The following is a 21883-nucleotide window of genomic DNA, read 5'->3' as shown; positions in this document are numbered from 1 at the left end:
AGTTACAGTAACAAAACAAGAAAAGTGTAAAAACATTTACCGGTATATGCAAAGCATATAAAAATTCCATATATAAAAACAATAAAAACATTTTAAAACAACTGAAATAGCTTCCAAACAGATGCAGAACCTGGGGAGATCAGATTCTAATCAGCAGTCCCCATACAGCTATAAAGCTCATTGGGTGACCTGAGTCCAATTGCCATTTCTCAACTGAACCTACCTCACAGTTGTGGGGAAAAGGAGGAGTGGAGGACCTTACACAAATGTCCCACTCAAGCCCTATTCTCACATTATGAAAAGGGTGTTGTCATGTTTATTTTGGAGCAGGCCTGCACTGTGGATCTAGACACATCAAATAAGTGTTTCAGTTAAACGCGTTGCAAACTTTGTATGAGAAATCGAGTTGGCAAAAACGGAACTCCGCAGCTCCACCTGGTGTCACAGTGTTAGAACAACAACACATATAAAGCACTTTTTCTTTGTCAATGTAGCTGAGTCCCCAGTTGCACAGAGCTTCCTACAGGAAAACAGGAGAGCGAGCTGGAGTTTATTTATCGAAAACCGCATGCGGAGAGGGCAAGATCTCGCACAAAATGGATGGGATCTTTACCCAAATCAGTGCCAACGGCAGTGACGCTTCTCTGCTATGGCAGGGCCGGTGAGGTGCCCGTGAGGTGCCCATGGCAGAGCGTAGCCATGATGGCAAGAAGCTATGCATAGCCTCCTCATCCATGATTTGTCCAAGCCTCTTTCAAAACCACTCAGGTTGGTAGCCACCGCTGCCTCCTGTGGAAGCGAGTTCCACAGATAAACAATATGCTGCATGTTGTTGTTGTTGTTTAGTCGTGTCCGACTCTTCGTGACCCCATGGACCAGAGCACGCCAGGCACTCCTGTCTTCCACTGCCTCCCGCATTTTGCTCAAGGGAGGGGGAGATATCTATTGTTTTTAGCTCTGTGGGCTGCCTGCAGCCCCCACTCCTTTTCCCCAAAGGTACTGTAGAAGTTTCCCCTACGCCAAACAGATATGGGGAAAAGTACGATGTGCACATGGCCATAACTTCCGGATTCCATTTGAAGGTCAGCCTATACTAGGCAGGCGCCCGTCTCAAAAATAGAGAACCACTCTTCTCTTTCTATCTCCAAGGTGCCCACTCCCGGCATGTTTCATAAACGCAGTAAAAATGAAGAGTGACGCACCTAGCTGATTGGAGTTTCCGGGTTCACTTTAGAGTAGCCGTTCTGGATTGCATGGGCTGTGTTTGCACTGACAACATGTGTTTACATTGATATCTATATATATTTACAAACCTCGTTTTCCACCTTTAAAAAACTCAGAAAGTGGAGGACGAACTGTCTTGTTTTTAATCACCTTTTATCCTATCCATAGACTTACACCTCCCCTCCTTACCAAACAACTTGAGAAATAGGTCAATCCTAAGAAATTGAGTGGGGAAGAAGAGCCCCGACCCTTCTGAATCGTGGCGCAAAGCTCCAAGCACTACCCCTCACTTTCCTTTCCTGTAGTAGGAGAAACGCGCAGAGTTCTGCGGCGCATCCTACTTCCGTCCCGGAAGTGTTCAGGCGACGTGCGTATCTGAAATTTTTGCATAGCGCTATGGTTCGCTTTCTCCTCGCTCGCCGGGAAGAGCCGCCGGGAGGAGCTTCGAGCTTCCCGTCATGCCTTGCGCGGGCGCTGTTGTCCCAGCGACGGGGTGGGAGGGATTTGAAGCGGAGGGCGGCAAACGCCGCGGCGGCTGAGGGCGAGCGGCAGCTCCGAGGGAAGAGGCGGCGCCGACGGGAGCGCGATGGCGGAGCCCGGAGCGGCCTCGGGGGAGCTCAGCCTCATGGATAAAGGCGTCAAGAGGTGAGCGGCTGCAGCGATGTCACAGAATCGTAGAGTTGGGAGGGGCTCCGAGGGGTCATCTAGTCCAACCCCCGTAATGCAGGAAATTGGAATCCGTTGCTTCGGGTCCCAGCAGGGCAGAATGAACCATCAAAGCGAAAGAAGCAAGTGCTTGGGGCATCCAGGGAAGGGAGACTCTGGGGACATTTCCCACGGCTGGGTTTTTAACATAAATGGCCACAAATTGCTCCGCTGGGCGTTCCTATACTTAGTTGGAAGTATATTGAATGTCCCAACGGAACCAACTATCCAGCAAGGCCTGGGTTTAAGATTCCCATTCAAACATGAAGGTTAAGTGAATAGACAGGTGGCTGTCCTAATCACGTAAAGGTAAAGGGACCGCTGACCATTAGGTCCAGTCGTGGCCGACTCTGGGGTTGCGGTGCTCATCTCGCTTTATTGGCCGAGGGGGGCCTGCGTACAGCTTCTGGGTCATGTGGCCAGCATGACTAAGCCGCTTCTAGCGAACCAGAGCAGCGCACGGAAACACCGTTTACCTTCCTGCCAGAGCAGTACCTACTTATCTACTTGCACTTTGACGTGATTTCGAACTGCTAGCTTGGCAGGAGCAGGGACCGAGCAACGGGAGCTCACCCCGTTGTGGGGATTCGAACCGTCAACCTTCTGATCGGCAAGTCCTAGGCTGTGTGGTTTAACCCACAGCGCATAGCCCTAATTCACAGGCTTGTGAAGATTGGAAGTTGTGGCAAGATGAACCTTATGGGAAGAGCGGGGTGAAAATGCATGGGCAGTTCCACCATTTAATTCTCACAACGACAACCCTGTGGGGTAGCAGTGAGAAAGAAGAACTGGCCTAGGATTCTCCATTGACTTTTCATAACTGCGTGGGGATCTGAACTTGCATCTCTCCCCAGTCCAAGCAGAAAGCTGGTCATACATCACATTGGCTTTCATCCCCAAGCGAGTGCAGCCTAATTGAGCACAAGTAGCCAGAGTAGAGAGCCAGGCCTGAGCACTGGAAATGAACCTGCCTTGCAGACCATTTGAGATAGGCTACTTACTGCTTATTTTTATTAATTACAGTAGGATTCTCTATTGCCCTCCCCCCCCAAAAAAATTATTACATCCTAATACCATTTGCTTTTTCATTTGTAGTTTAGCAGAGATACCTTTAAGCTCAGAACTTCACACGCTCAACTTGCACTGTAACCAGATCTCCAGAATTGAAAGTCTTGGTCATATGTTGAACTTGCAGCATCTGGATCTCTCATCCAATCGCATACATCGGATTGAAGGGCTGAGTTCCCTGACCAACCTGCGAACCTTAAACTTAGCTTGCAACTTGATAACAAAGGTTGAAGGTTAGTCCTTGGCTTGACTGGTTTTCTGTTCCTAGTGTGCATGTCACATGTAATGACTGTGTTTGGATGACACGGAAAATCAGTGCTAGTGCAAGCTTCCAGATCACTCCTGCTGTACTCCTCCCCTAGGGCAAGCAGAAGTAACAAATCACAAGCCTTAGCTTACTACAGTGTGCAAACCAGTGCTTGGCTTCAGATCTTGGTTTGCTTAGAGAGGAAACTGAAATACTTTATTGTCGCTTGTACAACTTGTATACAGTGAGATTACACAAATAAACTCCAAATGCTGGTTCACATGTTATAATAAACCAAGGCTTGTGGTTTGTTGCTCCTACTTGTGCTCAGGAGGAATGCAGTAGGAGCAGTTCAACAGTGTGTGCTGGTTTACTGTTTGTTCAATTGCAAACTCTAGTTTATGGCAGGGGTGGGGAACCTCTGGCCCTCCCAGTGTTGCTGAACTGCAGCTCTCATCAGCCCTAACAAGCATAGCCAATGACTGGGGATATTGGGAGTTGTAGTTCAGCAACATCCGGTACCCTACACCTGGTTTGTAACTTGTTCGTTTCTCACTCAAACACAACCCACTGGCTTGCGAACTTATTATTATTATTTATTTTATTTATGCCTTTCTCCTAGAACCGGGACTTAGTTAAACGTTCTTATAAAAACTCATGCTATTTTGTTTTATAATTAATTATAAAAGAAAGATCCCTCTCCTCCCCATCTCCAAGCTGGATTGGAAAGTTGTGGATTCCTATGGTGGTGCTTGGCAACTTTGTCAAGATGCTCCAAGTGCTTTGCTAGCCCAGTCCTCAAACAATCCTCTGTTTCCTTCCCCAGTTCCAAGCTGAGATAGAAAGTGGTGGGAGTGTTGTCTTACAATTGTGTTGGACCTCAGAACTGGAGACATAATTTGTTTATTAAATTTATATCCCACTCTTCCTCCCAAAGGAGCCCAGGATACTAGGGACATAATGTGAGGTCAGGAACAAGAGACAGTAACCATAAATTCTGGCTTGGCTACCGACCAACCCTAAACTGTGGACCCCTGTAACTGTTGCGACTTTATCTTTTTTTTCTACATTATCTTAATGGCATATATTCTTTATCTGATCTGTGTGGTCAGTGATTTTTTTGTTTTGTTTACCTTTTTGTTTCGTAGGACTGGAAAAGCTGTTTAACTTAACTAGATTGAATTTGTCTTACAACCGCATACATGACCTTACAGGTAAGAGATTTTTGCAGCTCATCCCTCTGCATATCTACTTGGAATACTTGGAATTTGGAATCTTACTATGTTTGATGTGACTTAACTCCCATGATGGCTTTGCGAGAATTGTTATTGCTGCTGCATACATCTAACAATTGCCAATAAAGTATTCATGGGATAGTGGTTTATTCTAAAAGGAATTACTTTTTCCACATAACACATCGTTTCAGCTACAGAACATTCCCTCAGGAAACAGTGATGGCTACCAACTTGGATGGCTTCAGCAGAGGCTGAGACCATCAGTGGCTACTAGCCATGACGCCTATGTTTTACCTCCACTATGCTTCCAAATTCCTGTTGCTGAGAATCACATTTGGCCATTGTGAGACCCTGATCCTGGTCTAGATGAGCCCTTGGCTTGATCCAGAAGGGATTTCCTTTACACGCCTTCTTGTTGAAAATGTTTTTTGACATACTGTGTCTGTTTTTACAGGACTTTTGTATCTTCGTGGAGCCAATTTTAAAATTAGTTCTCTTGAGCTACACGGCAATTGTCTAAGTAATATTAACCATTTACTCCAGTGCTTGGTGGGATTACAGTACCTGTCAAATCTGTCTTTGGAGAAGAGTGGAAAAAGTAATCCAGTGTGTGCAAAAATAGGTAAGAGTGGTGCACAGGAAACATTTACGACTTACTCTATTTGCATTTTGAAGATTGGCATTTCCAGCTGATCACCGGATCATGACTTGGACCCAGATAACTGTTGGCAGAAAGAGAAAAGCACAAGTGTGGGTCCATGAATTATTGTGTTAAGGTTGCAGAAGACTTCATGCAGCGTGGCTGTGGCACCCCAGTTATAGAATGTCTCCCCCTCAGAGGCCAGGCTGACGCTAGCGTTGATCTTAGTTCAGCACCGGGGAAACCTTTGACTGCAGCTTAGTATTGATCTTTGCTTGATTTTAAAATTATTGGCTATAGCGGGTTTGCAATTTGCTGTTTTCATATTCCGCCCTGAGATCCATTATAGGGAGAGTTATAAGTATTTTAATAAGCAAAGTATTTGTGAGAGTGCACTGCAGTATGAAAAACATGCTGAGAAGGAAGATGCAGACTGTACCATATAAAGTTCAGTGGACAATGAAAAAGTCTTGAGAAAGAGCTTGGACAAATGGCAGAACTGCTTTGAAATCTTCTCATGCGGTGCTCTTTTGCTCCGTTCAGAAATAGCCCTTCTCCGAGTGGTTGAGGCTTTCGGCTGCCAGAAGAACATCTCAGGAAGGGATTGGAGCCTATAATTTAGTTCTTCAGTGAATGATGTTTCAGATAATACAGGGATAGGGAACCTGTGACCTTCCAGATACTTGATTCCAACTCCCATCAGCCTCAGCCAGCACAGCCAATTGTTTGGGATGATGGGGAGTCGTAGCCCAAAGCATCTGGTAGAGAAACTGGTTCCCCATCCCTCTGGTATTGGGATAATCAGATATGCTATACTGAAATGAATTTGCCTCACTGTTGGTGATGTTTAGACTGAAGCATGGAGCTTAATAGCTTCTCTGTTCTTCTTAGGCTACAGAGAGATCCTCCTTCAGGCTTTACCCCAGCTAACCATCCTAGATGGAAGGAATATATTTGGTGAACCAGTAAACTTGGCAGAAGCAAATTCAACAGATCTGAAGTGCTTAGAAGGCCTTTTGGACTGCTTGGCTTCATCCAATTCTCCTGCAGATGATGATGAGGTGCTGTGACTCCTGCATGTGTGTATAGGGGGGCAGTGGAGAGGGGCCTTTTTGTCTTTGAAAATGTCAAAGCAGTGTACGTCCCCCCCCCCCCACTCCTCATCACTTATGCTTTGTTTCTTTTAAACAGACTTGTCTCAATTTGCCAGTGATGACACCCCGTATTGATGAGGTGTTAGCTCAGTTTCGCCATCGTGCCTGTATGCCAACCTGGCCCGCCACTAGCTCCTCCCCTGAGGGCATATCCTCTTCCGAGCCAGAAAGAATTAAACTAGACAGTGACATGAGAATAAAAAAACTAGAGGATCAGATATCACAGCTGCTGGAAAAGGTAACAGTTTACATTTCCCCCTCTGACTTGACAAATGTCTGTTTGCAGATGAACATTGGAACATACGAAGCAGCCTTGTACCTAGTCAGACAATAGGCCCATCTAGTTCAGTGTTTTCTACATTGACTTTGCATCTCTCCTGGCCTGACATGGAGGTGCCGGGAATTAAATTTGGGTTGTTCTGAAAGGCAGGTGTTCTACCACTGAGCTAAAGATCTTCCCCAAATGTAGGCTGGATCTACACTGGTTGTTTATAATGTTAAAATGCATTATTAAAATGAGACAACAGAGGGTGCTGTGGAGCAGCGAGCCTTCGACAATGGGAAACTGCATTGAGAGTTATATAATGTTATATTTAGTAACATTTTTACAGGTCAGTGTAGATCCAGCCATAGTTATATTTGAAACAGTTGCTCCATGTGACATACATATAGATTATATATTGTGCACCTATTACAGAGGCTTGGAATGGCAAAAGAAAATGACAAAGCTCAACTGACTTTCTTGAAACAATTGACTTCCCCACCAATTTTTTCCCCATTTGGTTGCTTCTGGCTCATTCTCCTTGCTTTAATAGCAAAGGTCTGAATTGAAAGGTCTGTAGTCTGTGACTTCGAACAGAGCATGATCAACAAGCCACTTGAGCTGCTGTAGTCCCAGAACTGCAGTGTGAATAAGCGTCAGAGTGTAGTATGAGTCATGCGCTTGAGAGCAAAATTGTTCTTATGGTCTGAGTGGAAAGTGCTGAAGCTTGCAGTCAAGGAGCTTAGGCTGGGTATTTTGGGAACTTAAAGGGGAGAAGAACCTCTCTTAATTGCTGCTTGAAGTAATAATGGACACTTCCTACTTTTGGAGTTAATACATTTTCACAGATTATCCTGCTGTAAGTGGCATTCAGTGTAATCAGCTACCCAAGACTGTCTAAAAGTAATAGGTCTAAAGATCAAGTAAGATAAAAAATGAGCTCTAAATCCTTTTATTTTTAGGTGACTAAGACTTCAAAGGCTGGCGTTGCTCTTAATGTTCTCAAAGCAAAAAGGGACACAGATCTCACTTCAGAGAGTGGTGGTGAAAGTGGGAAAGAGAACAGAAAGGTAGCTAAAAGGAGCAAGATCCCCAGTTATCGAAAAGCCACTTCGTCTACAAAGTACCATTCTCAGAGAGGCAAAATTTCAGACAGGTATCTTCAGTTTGTTGATGTGTGCTTCCATATTCACATGCAGTCTTTTATCCATTTACTTGGGAGTAAGCCTCATTGAACTTGGTGGATTTCTGAATCAGGTCAAGGTCAAGGTACCCCTGCCCGTACGGGCCAGTCTTGCCAGACTCTGGGGTTGTGCGCCCATCTCACTCAAGAGGCCAGGGGCCAGCGCTGTCCGGAGACACTTCCGGGTCACGTGGCCAGCGTGACAAAGCTGCATCTGGCGAGCCAGAGCCGCACACGGAAACGCCGTTTACCTTCCCGCTGGTAAGCGGTCCCTATTTATCTCCTTGCACCCGGAGGTGCTTTCGAACTGCTAGGTTGGCAGGTGCTGGGACTGAGCAGCGGGAGCGCACCCCGCAGCGGGGATTCGAACCACTGACCTTTCGATCGGCAAGCCCTAGGCGCTGAGGCTTTTACCCACAGCGCCACCCGCGTCCCTGGATTTCTGAATAGGCATGTCTAAAATAATGTTTTCAGTGGACTTTTTAGGTACTTCTAGTTGTTACCCTGAGATTATCTTGTGAGGCCCTTTGTGCCTCCTCCACAAGAGGTCCGGAGTGTGGCCACACGAGAATGGGCCATTTCTGCAATAGCTCCCCATTTGTGGAATGCTTTCCCCGAGGAGTTTTCGCCTGGTGCCTTCATTATACACCTTTAGGCGCCAGGCAAAAAATGTTCCTCTTTAACCAGGCCTTTGGTTGACTGACATTCAATGGCCTTTTAAAATGTGGTTGGGGTGGTTGTTCTTGTCTTTATTGTATGTATTCTGTGTTTCTATATCATGGTTTTATCCTGTGAACCACCCTGAGACCTGCAGGTATTATAGGGCGATATACAAATTTAATAAATAATAATAATAGTTCAATTGGAGAGCAGTTTCGGTGTTAAAAATAAAACAGAAATGGTTTTGTGTGCTCGTTTATGATCACGTAAAAGCACAGAAAATTCTTTAAGTATTTAGAAGGCATTCTAAATATATTTGGTAACATCTGGAAGTTTTTTTGTCCAATTTAATTTATGTATCGTTTTAGGGCAGGAGAGCAGATTTGTGTAAAGTCAAAAATTCGAGGATCTCAAGTTAAAGAGGAAGAAAATTCAAGTCCAACTTCAGAAGTTCCAAGTTCAGATTTAGTGGGGAAATCACCCAAGAATTTGGGTGCGCAGAAAAACCAAATGAAAAAACTAAAACATTTAGATTCCAGTACTCAAGAAGATTCCACTTACAGGGTAGGTATATTTTACTCTTTTATTATTTCCATGTACTTAAGGCTAACATGGTTTTCACACTAGCCATAAAAACTGGCACTAATATAACTATTGATCAACAGAAGTAGGAGTAACTTTCTAAATCGAAGTGGAGAGAACCCCTAAACTTGTAAGGCAACATGAGTGTTCTAGCTGTTGGTCCACTGAGCACAGGATCTCTTGCAGTTGAATCAGCTTATAGATATCATTATAGGATCACAGAAATACATCTGTAGAGATATTTTCAGAAGCAGCTTATGGTACACAGAGCGACTAAACTTTGAAGTGCAGTATGTCTCTCACATCTGCTTTCTCTTTTTTAAAAAATAATTTTTATTAACAGACCTATCATATCAAATCAAATCACATAAGTTCCGAATTACAGAGCCTAATTTTAAATTTTTGTTGGGGGTACCCATATTTCAAGTTCCGAAAGGGATCCAATCCTCTTGTTTCTCACATCTGCTTTCTCATGTTTTTTCCTTGCATCAGCACCTCCTTCAGCATTCTACTTTCTGTTTTGAACTTCAAAACTGGCTTTTCTTTTGCAGTATGCACCTGACTAGCATTGCCACACGGACATTCTCATGCTTTTATGAAACCCATTGTTTGTTTTCCAGCATTACTAGACTTTACCTTTGGTGACCTTCATTCTTCTAAGTATTTGGAGCTGAAGTAGATCATTTCTTGATATGCCCAATATTGGTTTTTAAAGTTGGGATTTGTTAGTTGTTAAGTGAAAGCAATCCCTTTGCCTTAACTGTCTAGTAGCCTAGTTTTTAAACCCTTCCTATAGTGTGGCAGCCTGCAGTGTTGGAGTCATGGCCATATGGCACGTTATCTTTCGGGAGAATAAAGTGGGTGTCTATCATCTCCCTTCAGCGCCAACACCCTTCCTGCCCCAAAATGCAGGAAGCAATTCTTCTGCATTTGTAGTTTCTCCTTTGGAATATATGGGATCTCTGTCTTGTTCAGGCACTAATTCAAGAGCTGGATCAGGAGAGAGAGAAAAGGTGGAAGGCTGAACAAGCTGAAAAGAAACTGAGAGAAAATATCAAAGAGCTGCAGGACCAAGCAAAAGAAGAAAAGGGTATTCAAAGTATGGCTGTGTATACTACAGACCGGTAAGGATCCAGCATGTTAAAATGAGCTTCTGGAAATTAATTTATTACCAGTTTTTTCCCCACTTGCATTTTTTTCAGTCAACAGAGAGGGAGTATCTTAGAGCAATAAAATACAACTAGTTTCTGTAGGTATCTGTAGGTTTATTTGCAAATCAATAACTTTGAGTGTGTTTTAGGCTATAAATCTTCCACAAACCTGTTCTGTGCTACTACCCTTCAATGGGAGAACAAATTGTGTCAAAGGTGGATGGAGGTGCAGCTTTTCAGAAAACTGATCAACCTCGTCATCAGGGTGACACTATTAGCAATATTATAATTGACTTTGCCTTCAAATAATTTTGAAGTGTGTTTGAAAAATCCTTGTTAGCACTTCTGGCATTTGGCATTTGGCATGCAAATAACTCTTGAGGATTATCTGCAAAATTTCTATGCATAGTTTATCCTTCATAAAAAGAATACTACTTTTACAACATTGCATTTCAGATATTGGTCTGGTTTGCACAAAATGCTAATTCTTGGTTTATTTACCAATGGGCTTTTGAAAAAAATCATCTGAGCCCTTTCCTGTAGCTTAGCTATGGTTTGTTACTGCCAGCAATATGTGAAGGCATAGCTTGTTGCTGTTGGCTTGTGCACCTTGGTTTGTTTTAACTGTGACTTGACATTACATATGAACCCTTCCTTAGCTAAGGTTTGTTTGATCACTGAACTACAAAGGCCATAGCAGCTGCAGAACAAACTTTGTAGAAACAAGCCATAGTTTCTATAATCCTCTGAAGTGGTTTGTATGATCATCTGTGGGACAACTTCATACTTGTGGCAAACTTGTGGTTTGTCAAACAAACCTTGGCTTAGTGTAATGTGTGAATCAGGCCATTATTTCCTGATGATGAACATGTCCACTTAAAATATATATTGGGCTGTGTTTGCTATTAAGCTACCTTTGCAGTTCCCACTCACCTTCTTGTGAATGTTTGTCACTTGGATAATTCCACATCCTTTTCAGCCTATAAGAACAGAAAAGTTGCTTGTTTTTCTGTGAAGGAAAGCCAAGCTGCTGAATTCAGCATCTATTGTCAAGTTTTGTGTGTTCTGTACTTGTGGGAATGTTGAAATATGCACAACCCTAATGGACATACCTGGACCTTGCTATGAGGATTTGACAAGGAGGCCATAGCTCAGTGGTAGAGGAATATGCTTTACATGAGAAAGGTTCCATGCTCAGTCCTTGGCTTCTCCAGGTAAGACTGAAAAATGCTCCTCCCTGAAACCCTGCAATTTAGCATGGGCACTACTGTGCCAGATAGAATCTCCCTTGGAATACAGCAACATAAGGTCTTCTACAAGCTTGATGCAGAAATGCTGAAACTGCACAAAGCTGGATGCCAAAGTATATCCCAGTACTTTTAGGCAGATGTTTAACTCCTGAGTTAAATATTTACAGTTCTGCCTCTTGAACTTTGAGTGCTTTCTCGTTGCCCTTTTGGAAAAGCTTTCCCCTCCTCACTTAAAGACTTAGTTCTATCAACTATTAATACAACTCATTGCTTAGGTGGGGAGCATGACAAATACTGTATGAAACAGTAATTTGACCGGAGGTCACTTAGGCACCGACTGTTGGGTGCTTCTGCCATTGACTAAAAACATACCTCTTCACCCAAGCTTTTCCTGACTGTTAATACCGGATCCTAGCATTTCTGGCTATTTTAATAGCAACTGATGTTTGCTGATACGGCTTTTTAAAATGGCTTTTTTATTTTCCTATAATCTGCCTTGGTTTTTAAAATGAAAGGTGGTATAAAATAATTTTAATAAGTAAAAATTAAATCCATTGTATAACCACAGCTCAACTTCATGCCAAATCATGGTTAAGGAAGCTGAACTGTTCTGGCATGATATCTGAATGGACAAGCCATAGTTATGTCTGGCCCTTTGCCTCTGGAGGTTGCTGTTCTGTGAGTGTCAGAAGCTGAGTACTGGGAGTTGGGAAGCAGATGAGCAGGTTTAAAGCGTGGCTTGCCTATATGCTTTGGAAATGCAAACTATGATTTGACCTTAAGTGATACACTGAATATCAAAAGCTATACAATACTATGGTGGCATCTCTTCATACATTCCTAAACAGCGCCACTTCTTACTTTGAAAAAATAGTGATTTTGAATGAAAGTGATGTTTTTCAGGCTAAAAGAGCTGGTTTTGAGAGAAAGAAATGCGAAAACCAAACTTCAGGTGGACATTCAGCATCTGAAAGACGAAGTTGAACGACTTCACAGGGAACTAGATCAATCACGACATAAAGTGGAGGATCAACAAAAGGCACTTCAGACTTTAGAAGAAACGCTGTCCAAAGTGGAGACTCAAAGAGCACAGCGGCAAGCTTCAGAGGTACAACCTTTGTTTCTCACTGAAGAAAATTAGTACTTACAGTTCAGTTAATCAGGTGTAAGGGAGAACTGGTCTGTTCTATCTTATCTCTCAACACCTCTGCATGATGAGTTTCACCTGCCAAAATTCTGTCTCCTACGTAGATTTAGAACTCAAAATTTTCTAGAGCATATTTTGGTTGAGACCATTGGCATGTTAAGATTCTGTTTTATCTGGTGTGTTCTAGCACTGGAGTGTCAGTATTTTCATTCTCCCATTCTCCCATTGCTGATGTAACATGACATCAAGCAAAGAACTAAATAACCCTGCATTTGCATTGGCTGCAATGGGAGCATCACCATATCCAGTTCCTGTAATCTCTACAACTGGAAAAACTGCTGCCGCATAGTTAACCTTGTGCAGCTCCATTCGTACAAAAGCCAGGGTTGGCTATAGGGCAGCACAACCAGTTCCACAGAATGTTACAACTATGACATACATAGTGTATTAAGCAGAACTGAAGGCGATGGGCGGGGGGGACTATCCCTGACCTTGCACAGGGCATCACTGAAATTTGAAAGACCTTCAAAAGCTTCCTGTATAAATGCAGGGATGTGTGGCTAATTATCTTCAACTTTATGTTGAATAAAGTTATTGAATGGTACTGTGGATATGAGTGTGAGTCAAACAATGAAAGATGTGATTGGGGGGCGGGGGGAGTAATGTAAAAGTGTATTCCATGGGAGGGGAAGCTCTTTCAGCCTGAGCGCCGTGCTACCTTCTGCCCAACTCCCAGTGCCACATGCTAGTTGTGCTACATCAAAAAGCAGATATGGGAAAGGAGGGCAAAACCAGAGCCAGATCTTTATGGAGTTTGCAGCTGAGGATATAAATATTGATGCTTAATTCTCCATCTTCAATCTCTCTGCCTCTGCCTGCCTGCCAATCTCTCTCTCTCTCTCTCTCTCTCTCTCTCTCTCTCTCTCACACACACACACACACACACACACACAAATTGCATGGCAGTTTGACTTGAAACTCTCTTGCATTGCTACTGACATAAGGCTGTTTTCAAGCCCAATTGCTTCATGCGTTTTTTAGGGGGATAAGGGGTACATGCTAGCCAGAAAGATAAACATCAGGAGGTTTCCATGATGTCTCATGGTGAAGCTGGCAGCTCCGCCAAGATGTTTTGCTTGTAGTGCCAACTCTCAGCAGCCATGATAGTGTGTTCCTTATCTTCCTTTGATACATTGCACAGAGGAAGCAAATTCAAGCTGCAGAATTAAAAGTTTCAGCTTCTGAGAGAGAAGTGCAATTGCTTCGAATTTCTTTGCAGCAACAAAAAGAGAAGGTGGAACAAGTCCATGAACTTCTTATGCTGAGAGAGCAGGAACACAGGTATGTGCCTGAAGACAATCCAGAAAGCACAGGTATACATTAGTTGTGCATTTTAAAAAAAAAGTTCCGCTTTGTGCACTTAGCTGTAATCTAAAGCCCCATTTAAGTTGTTAGGACTTACTTCTGAGTAGTTGTGGTTAGGATTGTGCTGTAAATTTATCTTTTTCTAATTCAGACACCTTCTCTTGTGGAAAGCATTTTGCAAATTTTGAAAGTGGAATTCCTTGGTTGGGCATAACAGCCAAGGCTAGACCTTCTGCATGTAGTTATTCCCATGATCAGACAGTAGAATATTCTATTAAAAGGGAGAGAGTGCAGAGACAGTTAATTCTGTACTTCATACAGAAGAATTCATTAGGTTTTCCCAGCAAACCGAAAGTACCATTTTCTGTTTTTAGAAAGATTATAAACAGGCAAAGATGCCTTTTTAAAGGGAGCAAGTCCTGGTGGTAAGAAATGCTTGTAAGTGAAGTGCTATCCAGGCAGTGATCTCAAGAATCATTTGAGCCTCATCTCTGCATACGTGGTATCTAAGAACTAAGAAGTACAGTGGTACCTCAGGTTAAGTATTTAATTCGTTCCGGAGGTCCGTTCTTAACCTGAAACTGTTCTTAACCTGAAGCACCACTTTAGCTAATGGGGCCTCCTGCTGCTGCCGCGCTGCCGGAGCACGATTTCTGTTCTCATCCTGAAGCAAAGTTCTTAACCTGAAGCACTATTTCTGGGTTACTGGAGTCTGTGACCTGAAGCGTATGTAACCTGAAGCATATGTAATCCGAGGTACCACTGTATGGAAGAACTCCCATCTGCAGACATGCACTCCTCATTTATTTTACTGTGTAGCTTCTCACTCATAGGTCTTTTTATTCCAGAAAAGAACTTGAAACTAGAGTTACATTGACCGGCTCAGAATTCCAAGAAGCTTTGTCAAAAGAAGTGGCCAGAGAGCAGCAGAGGCACGAACATCATATTAAAGAACTGCAGGGGAAGAATACTCTGCTGCACCAAAAGTATAAGGATCTAGAGGATGAGTTTCGTTTTGCATTAACGATAGAGGCCAGAAGATTTACTGAGGTAAGAAATAGAAAGTGTATGAGGAGATCTATATTAGGAATTCTTCTGCTAAAACAGAAATGATTGTCCTTTTTTCATAGCAGTACATTTGCAACAATAAGTTCATTCTGCATTTTTAAAGAGTCTGTGCTCTGGAACTCCATTTTATTTTATCTGTGTTTTTATTTTTATTGCATTATTTTATCACACATGTGTTTGCTGTTCTGGGTTTCTTTGGGGGGAAGATATATCGGCGTATAAATTTAATAAATAAATACCATCAATAAGATCCATATATTTGGGGTTTTTTATATTGTAATTTTATGTTGCGAACCATCCTGAGATCTACGGATGAAGGGCAGTATATAAATTTAATAACTAAATAAATTCAGTTTTTACTAAATAAACATATCTGTTAATTAGCTGCTATAAAATTGATTAGTGCTTTTATGCAAACTTTGAGGATACACTCAGGCTGCAATACGCACTGGCTTTGGAGCAAATCCCATTGAACTCAATGCTGCTCGCTTCTGTGTAGACGTGGATAGGATTGCACTTGTCAAGTTACAAAATTAAGAAACTTGACAGTGCAAACCTAGACACATCTACTCAAAAGTAAGTCCCACTGCGATTTACTCTCAGTGCATAAAACTGAAGGCTTTGTGTTTTTATTTTCTTAAATCAGTGTATTGTATATAATTTTTTAATTTTCAGATACTGCCAAGCTCAATTGTGTCAAGCTAAAATACATTGCACACGTACCACAATAATTGTATTTTAGCAACTAACTAATGTGTTATAGGAAGTGATTTCATAAAGTTTAAAAAACTTATAAAACTAGTCTTCATTCTCCCCACGCTCATTTTACTCTTAGAAATACCTGTTTTTCCAATTCTAGCGTAACAGCTGCTCACTTATGCAACAGAAATCTGCTTGTACAGTAGAACCGAGGTTTTTGAAGGTAATCTGTTTTGGAAGACTGTTTGACTTCCGAAACGTTCAAAAACCAAGGATCAAGGGGCTGGCTGCAAAGTCAATGGGGGAAATGAAAAACATGCCTCGGCAGCAGTTCTACTTCCAAGGCACGTTTCAAAACGGAAGCAATTACTTCTGCGTTTTCTGCGTTCGGGCTCCGAAATGTTCAGCTTCCGAGACGCTTGAAAACCAAGGTCCCACTGTACAACAAGGCAAGCCTCTCCAGCCCTCCTGTGTGCCCCCAAAATCTGCTGCACAGTATCCTCCAATTCTCTGGAGCAGATTTTGGGGACTGCAGGCAGGAAGAGAGGAGGAAGGAGGTCTGTGGCATTTGTAGATGCCCACTTGTGTTACATTGCATCTCGCCCCTAAACAACTCCAAACACTTTTTCTGTGCCTGCAGAAGAGCTGACTTAGCTATAGAAGGAACTCTAGTTTTAAATGCTTAGCCATTGACTTCCTTCAGCTCATTCAAGTAACTCTTGAAAACATCCTTCAGCAAACATATACTGCTTGCATGGATCACATCCAGCTCAGAAATGTATTATGACTGATGATGTTTTTCCCGAAAGTTTCCACATCCTCAAAGAAAAGCTGTTTAAAAGTTCGTTTTAAGATATTACATGCTTTCATTAATTTCAGTTCTATTTTAAATTGAGGAACTTACTATAGCTTTTATATATAGTTTTTAGTCTTTTCTCTTTTTTTGCTAACTGGTGATATTCAGCATCCATTTTTAGTTCATAATTTGGAATAAATATTGAGCCTCTCTATTCCTAAAATGCAAGGTAATATTCGGTGTTTAATGTCATGTGTTTTCAAATTAACCTCTTGTCATTCATTCGAAAGTTACCTTGCAGTTTTTATTGTGTAAGAAATAACTCACACGTAGCAATAACCTTTCTCATAATTTGCAATTTGTTTCCCCTTGCTGAAATAGGTTAAAGAAGGCTTTGACAATGTTGCTGCCGAGCTGGCAGAACATAAGCATCTTCTCGCTCAGTCTCTGCAAAAAGAAAAGCAATCGGCCACCCTAATCCAAGAGCTGACATCCATGGTAAAAGAACAAAAAATGAAGATTGCAGAATTAGTCAGATCGAAGCAAGAAACAACACACAACTTGAGAGTATGCATTAATAGGCTTATCTAACTTTTGTATGTTGTCTTCTGTACACTGCATTTTGTGTTAATACACAGAAGACTGTTGTCAATCAACAGCATGAAACATTGAATGGCACTGCAGCTTCAAATACAGTGAAAGCCTTCTTTCACAATGGCATGTGTCCTTTTTCTTTTTGTCAGAGTCAAATCCGAACTCTTGAAAATATGGTGGAGGAAGATAAACAGGCGACTATTCAACTTGAGCTTCTTAAACAGGAGAAATCAAAACTTATTTCACAGATAACAGCCCAGGAATCTGTAATTGACGGATTAAAAGCGGAGAGGAAAATATGGGGACAAGAGTTGGCGCAACAGGGTAAATACTTGTATTCTGCTTTGGTAGGATGCTGATAAAGAACAAAGTGAAACTCAAACCTGCATGTTAAGCCTCTGTAAGAATGCAAAGTGTCTACATTCTAACGGTGTTGCAATGGGCTGTACTGGCAAAAAGCTCCATAGCTGCATCACTTGCATCTATTTCCTAATGCATCACAGCTTTATGTTTTGGTAGTGCTTTACACAGTAGAGGCATTCATCCCCAATCTGGCATGCTCCTGTATCACACGCATAAGAGCTGCTGATAGTGTCTAGGTGTCCTTCCAGCAGTATCATGATTTTCCAGAAATGAATTTCCAAAATACTATTTACTAAGAAAAGGTTGTTCTGTTAATGAGACTTGGGTGTGTTTTTTCATTCTTAAGCTAAATAGGTTAACAATTTTCAAACAGTTACTACAGTAGCCTAAACAAAGAGGCATTTAAGAAAGCCTGGATGCCCAATGTTAATTTTCAGACATGGAGAAGAGTGGGGTGGTTTTGACTGCTTTGCAATCTGTTAACACGACAAATTAACTTCATTATCTGCAGCACTGAAAACATAGACTTTGTTTTGTGTCTCCCTCCCCAGGAGCATCTCTTGCTCAAGATCGGGGGAAACTGGAAGCCAAAATAGAAGTACTAACTAGTGAGAATGAGACCCTGAGAAAACAAAACGAGCGCAACAACGACGCATTGAAGATTAAGTCTAAAATAGTGGAGGATCAAACAGAAACGATTAGAAAGTTGAAAGAAGTAAGGGTTGTTGTTTTTTAACAAACTTGCCTGAAAACAGATACTGAATAGAATAAAGGTTCTTGTAATGATATAGGAGGGGAAAGCAAAGAAATGGCACAACAATTGTGCATGGGTTGTCTTCAGAATGTTATCCATCAGTGATAGAGGTATAATGGCTATTCTTTTCTGACAAGTGTCCTCTGCTTTTAACTATAGGAGACTAAGTAAGCAGAGTTTTTCCTGTTGATCCACTTTGCACCTTGAAGTTTTAGCTGTGGTCCAGGGCACATATATATTCATAAAATTGTTCTCAAGGCCTCACAGGACCGAGATGAGCAGATAAGAAAGCATCGTGAAGAAAGTACTGAAATGCAGAAGAGACTTCAGGTGCAACTAGAGGGAAGAGAGACTCAGTTGGATGATCTCATGGAAAAATTGGAAAGGCAAAATGAGAGGAAAGAGGAACTCAAACAGCAGTTGCAGGAAAAAGAAGCAGAGCTTGAAGATATCAAGAAAACTTATAGGTACTAACTAGTAATGCTGCTAAATTAATGTTAGTAATGCTAAAGTGTCAGTAAGCCATATTGAGGCAGAATGGGAAGCCGTAACTTTTCTTTTCCTACTACAAAAACTTGAAAAGTAGGGATATGGTTTTCGTTGTAACACGAGTAAGTCTCTGAAGCTTCTGTGAAAATGTCCATTACATTTCAGTGCGATGAATAAAAAGTGGCAAGATAAAGGAGGATTGTTGAGCAAATTGGAAGCACAAGTCAAACAAATGAAAGAAAATTTTGATATAAAAGAGAAGCAGCTGATTGAGGAGAGAGATAAAAGTATTCAGGCACAAAAGTAAGTTGCTATATTTGACTTTCTGATTGTATTAATGTGAATTTATTCAAGACAGTCAGATTTTTGGTGTATGTATTCTTCATGAAAGATCTTGCAGAACAGGGTGTCTTTCAGAGAAATTAGAGAAAGAAATTTTCTTTCCTGAATGGCGGTTGTGGCTTTGGGGGAAGCTTTTCATTTGCAGTATGGCATATATTGAAAGTTCTGTTGGTGAAAGGTGCTCACAACTGTCATTACAATACTGTTTGTTTTTATCCCTAATTAAACTGAAAATTCATAAAGGACCACCTGTAGCCTGACAAAATTTGAAAGCAATTCTTTAGCCCAATTTTATGAACTCTAGGAGGTGACATAAATATCTGTTGGTTTTGTAAAAAGAGTTCCCCTGTGGAAACCTAGTACATTTCTGTTTTATCTGTGGGGAAAAATAAAAAGGGTTCTTTCCATTCACGGAAGGACTTCCAATCCAATAGAGGTTTTGGTTGGACGTATGTGGTGGAAGCCATTTTTTTCTGATACTACTTACTCTATAGGCCCTTTTGCCTTCTAACAGCTGCTCCAGAGGAATTGAAATAATGTGGGTGGTGAGGAAATTTGCCTCCCTCCCCCGACTCTTCCTTTCAGCAGAGCTTCCTGAGTAAGGAATTCTCTTCATGGGAAGCATGGATGGCATCCCAGAAGTTTATGGTTTAAACTTGCAACAGATCCATGCTTTTCCCCCTTCACATATTTCTCCAAATTTCTAGTGTATACATACACAGTCTCTGCTAATGTGGTTTCTGTAACAAAATATCTAGAAATTTGAGATTACAGTAGAAAAAATCCAGTCAGAAAATGCTGCTTACAATATATGAACGAGTTACTGGGATGTACTTAGTAAATAATGTTTTTCTGACTGTAGGAGAATAGTTATCTACACAACATGCATATCTCAATAATAGTGATATAGATATAAGGTTTAAGAGTTCATTTTGTGTTTAGGGCAGCGGTGGAAAAGCTGCATTCTATGGATGATGCTTTCCGAAGACAACTTGAATCAACGCTAGCAGCGCATCAAGCAGAACTGCTGCAGCTAGCAAATGAAAAGCAACAACAAATTGCGGCAGCAAATGAAAAGGTGATAGATAATGCTAAAAGCGCCCAAATGTTGTTTCACTTTTAAAAAACATGTCAAGCAAATAAATCTACTAGTTTTTGTTTGCTAACAATGTGTAGACCGACCTTCTGATATAGTTGGATCAGAAAAAAAATACATAAAATTCGTGCTTTTGACAATGTCACCCACTACCATTCACTCCCAGTCTGTATTCAAGGTCATGGGGCTTAACCTGTAAAGCTTCTATGGGCTGGCTGCTGCCTATTACTGAATAGTATTCACGTGGCCTTAAGGTTGACGAGTGATGCCTCGCTGAAAGTCATAATTATCAGTAATGGTGGTTGGTTGTTCATTCTTAAAAAATCAAATGAAAGGGCTGCTAGAGACCCTTTTTTCATAATTTCCCATTAGGAAACATTTTGGAAGTTTGAGTGAAATTAGTTCAAGAATGAATGTGTTCTCTAGTCAGTGCAGATACATGGTAGTGGTCCTCTGTCTTTGTGAGGAACTTTTACTGAAAATTGGAATGGATCTAAATAAAAGCCTACAGAAGGGGGTTGGCAGAAGCCGGTTTTCTTGTCTTCCCCAGTAGCCCGTGTCCTCCCCCCCCAAAAAAGGCTTGGGGCAGTGGTTTTCAATCAGTGCACCGTGGGCACCCTGGGGTGCCTTGAATGATGCTCAGGGGTGCCACGGGCAACACTGACCTCTGTCCCTCTTTCCTTCCCTCCCTCCTCTGATGCCCTTTTGTGTCTCTGCCTCCCAAAGGCTTGCACAGCTGTCTACTGCAGCAGCCCTGGCTATAAGCTCCGCAGGCGAATGGTGCCTCTGAGAGGCACCTCTCTTTGGTGTAGAGGGAGCTCAGAGACCAGGGACTCCCAAGGAGAGGGGAGAAGGCCTCCCCAAGGGAGGGTGTTTGAGAACGGGTGAGAGGCTACTGACACTGTAAGCAAGGGGTGACATAACAGGGCTCCTAAGCCCCATAGGGATGCCGCGGAGAGAATGTAGTTGGTGAAGGGAGCTGCAGACTCAAAAAGGTTGACAACCTCTGAATTGGGGAATCCTACTAAGCCAGGAGGGTGTTGAAGGGAGGAGTCTGAAAAGGCAGTTGGCTTCCATCAGCTGCTGTATGTATGCTTTTCCCCGGTTGCAGCCCATTAATGTTTCATCATTGTATATTGTATACATTTAAAGTATATATTTAACTTTTTAAAGTGTAATGGGTTTTGCACGATAGGCATTTCCTTTTACGTGGTCTCCATGAAATGTATGTTGGTGCTTTCGCAAATGTAACCTCTTCAGCCGATTTCAAACTTCTACCTACCTTTCTATAACATCTTCAGAAAAAATGAAAAAGTTCCTATTATATCTTACGTATCTTTCATTGCACAAACAGACCACAAGTTTACAACAGGTGTGGTTCATAACAGATGTAAATTTTATTTCAGGTTTACCAAGTTGAGGAAGAAATGCGTCAGCTCTTGCAAGAGACTGCAAGCAATAAAAAGGCCATGGAAGAGAAAATCAAACGATTGACAGTTGCTTTGAGTGACATTCAGCAGGAGCTCTGAAGTACAGGGAATGGGACACTCCTGTAGAGGCATACAAAATTCAGAAAGATAGTCGGTCTTGATGGGCACAACTATGACATTAGCCATTTATTCAAAGTTAGTCTCCTGAAAAAAAAATGCTGCATATTGGCATGACTTATATCTGCACTTTATGTATAATATTTTCAAAATAAATAGTTACCTTTCTTAAATTACTGATTTACTAAAGAGGCAATTCAAAGGCTTGAATAACTTCTGGAAACTTGGAAAGGTTTTTAAAAGTGGTCTTTGCTCCAGTGGT

The 21883-nt window shown here is 41.8% G+C and overlaps 1 protein-coding gene across 2 annotated transcripts; it reads left to right on the top strand.

Moving 5' to 3' along the window:
• The first annotated feature begins 1708 nt into the window (after positions 1 to 1708).
• LRRCC1 (leucine rich repeat and coiled-coil centrosomal protein 1) lies at positions 1709 to 21794 on the top strand. 2 transcript variants are annotated; one of them, XM_083746704.1, is made up of 19 exons: positions 1709 to 1869; positions 3025 to 3230; positions 4393 to 4458; positions 4934 to 5101; positions 6011 to 6180; positions 6311 to 6511; positions 7498 to 7691; positions 8747 to 8942; positions 9936 to 10084; positions 12265 to 12469; positions 13710 to 13849; positions 14722 to 14923; positions 16818 to 17003; positions 17180 to 17354; positions 17945 to 18108; positions 18406 to 18614; positions 18802 to 18939; positions 19921 to 20056; positions 21481 to 21794. In XM_083746704.1, exons 1-19 carry the CDS (start codon positions 1811 to 1813, stop codon positions 21601 to 21603), a joined length of 3087 nt encoding a protein of 1028 aa, XP_083602830.1. In that variant the 5' UTR covers positions 1709 to 1810; the 3' UTR covers positions 21604 to 21794. The 2 variants fall into 2 exon arrangements, with proteins under 2 accessions (XP_083602830.1, XP_083602831.1); XM_083746705.1 differs by having other exon boundaries at positions 1724 to 1869; positions 13788 to 13849.
• The last annotated feature ends 89 nt before the right edge of the window (positions 21795 to 21883 follow it).

This window comes from Podarcis gaigeae, assembly GCF_964106915.1.
Source record: "Podarcis gaigeae genome assembly, chromosome: 7".
Taxonomy (NCBI): Eukaryota; Metazoa; Chordata; class Lepidosauria; order Squamata; family Lacertidae; genus Podarcis; species Podarcis gaigeae.
The sequence above is the reverse complement of the archived record's forward strand: the minus strand, read 5'-3'. Positions and strand labels throughout refer to the sequence as shown.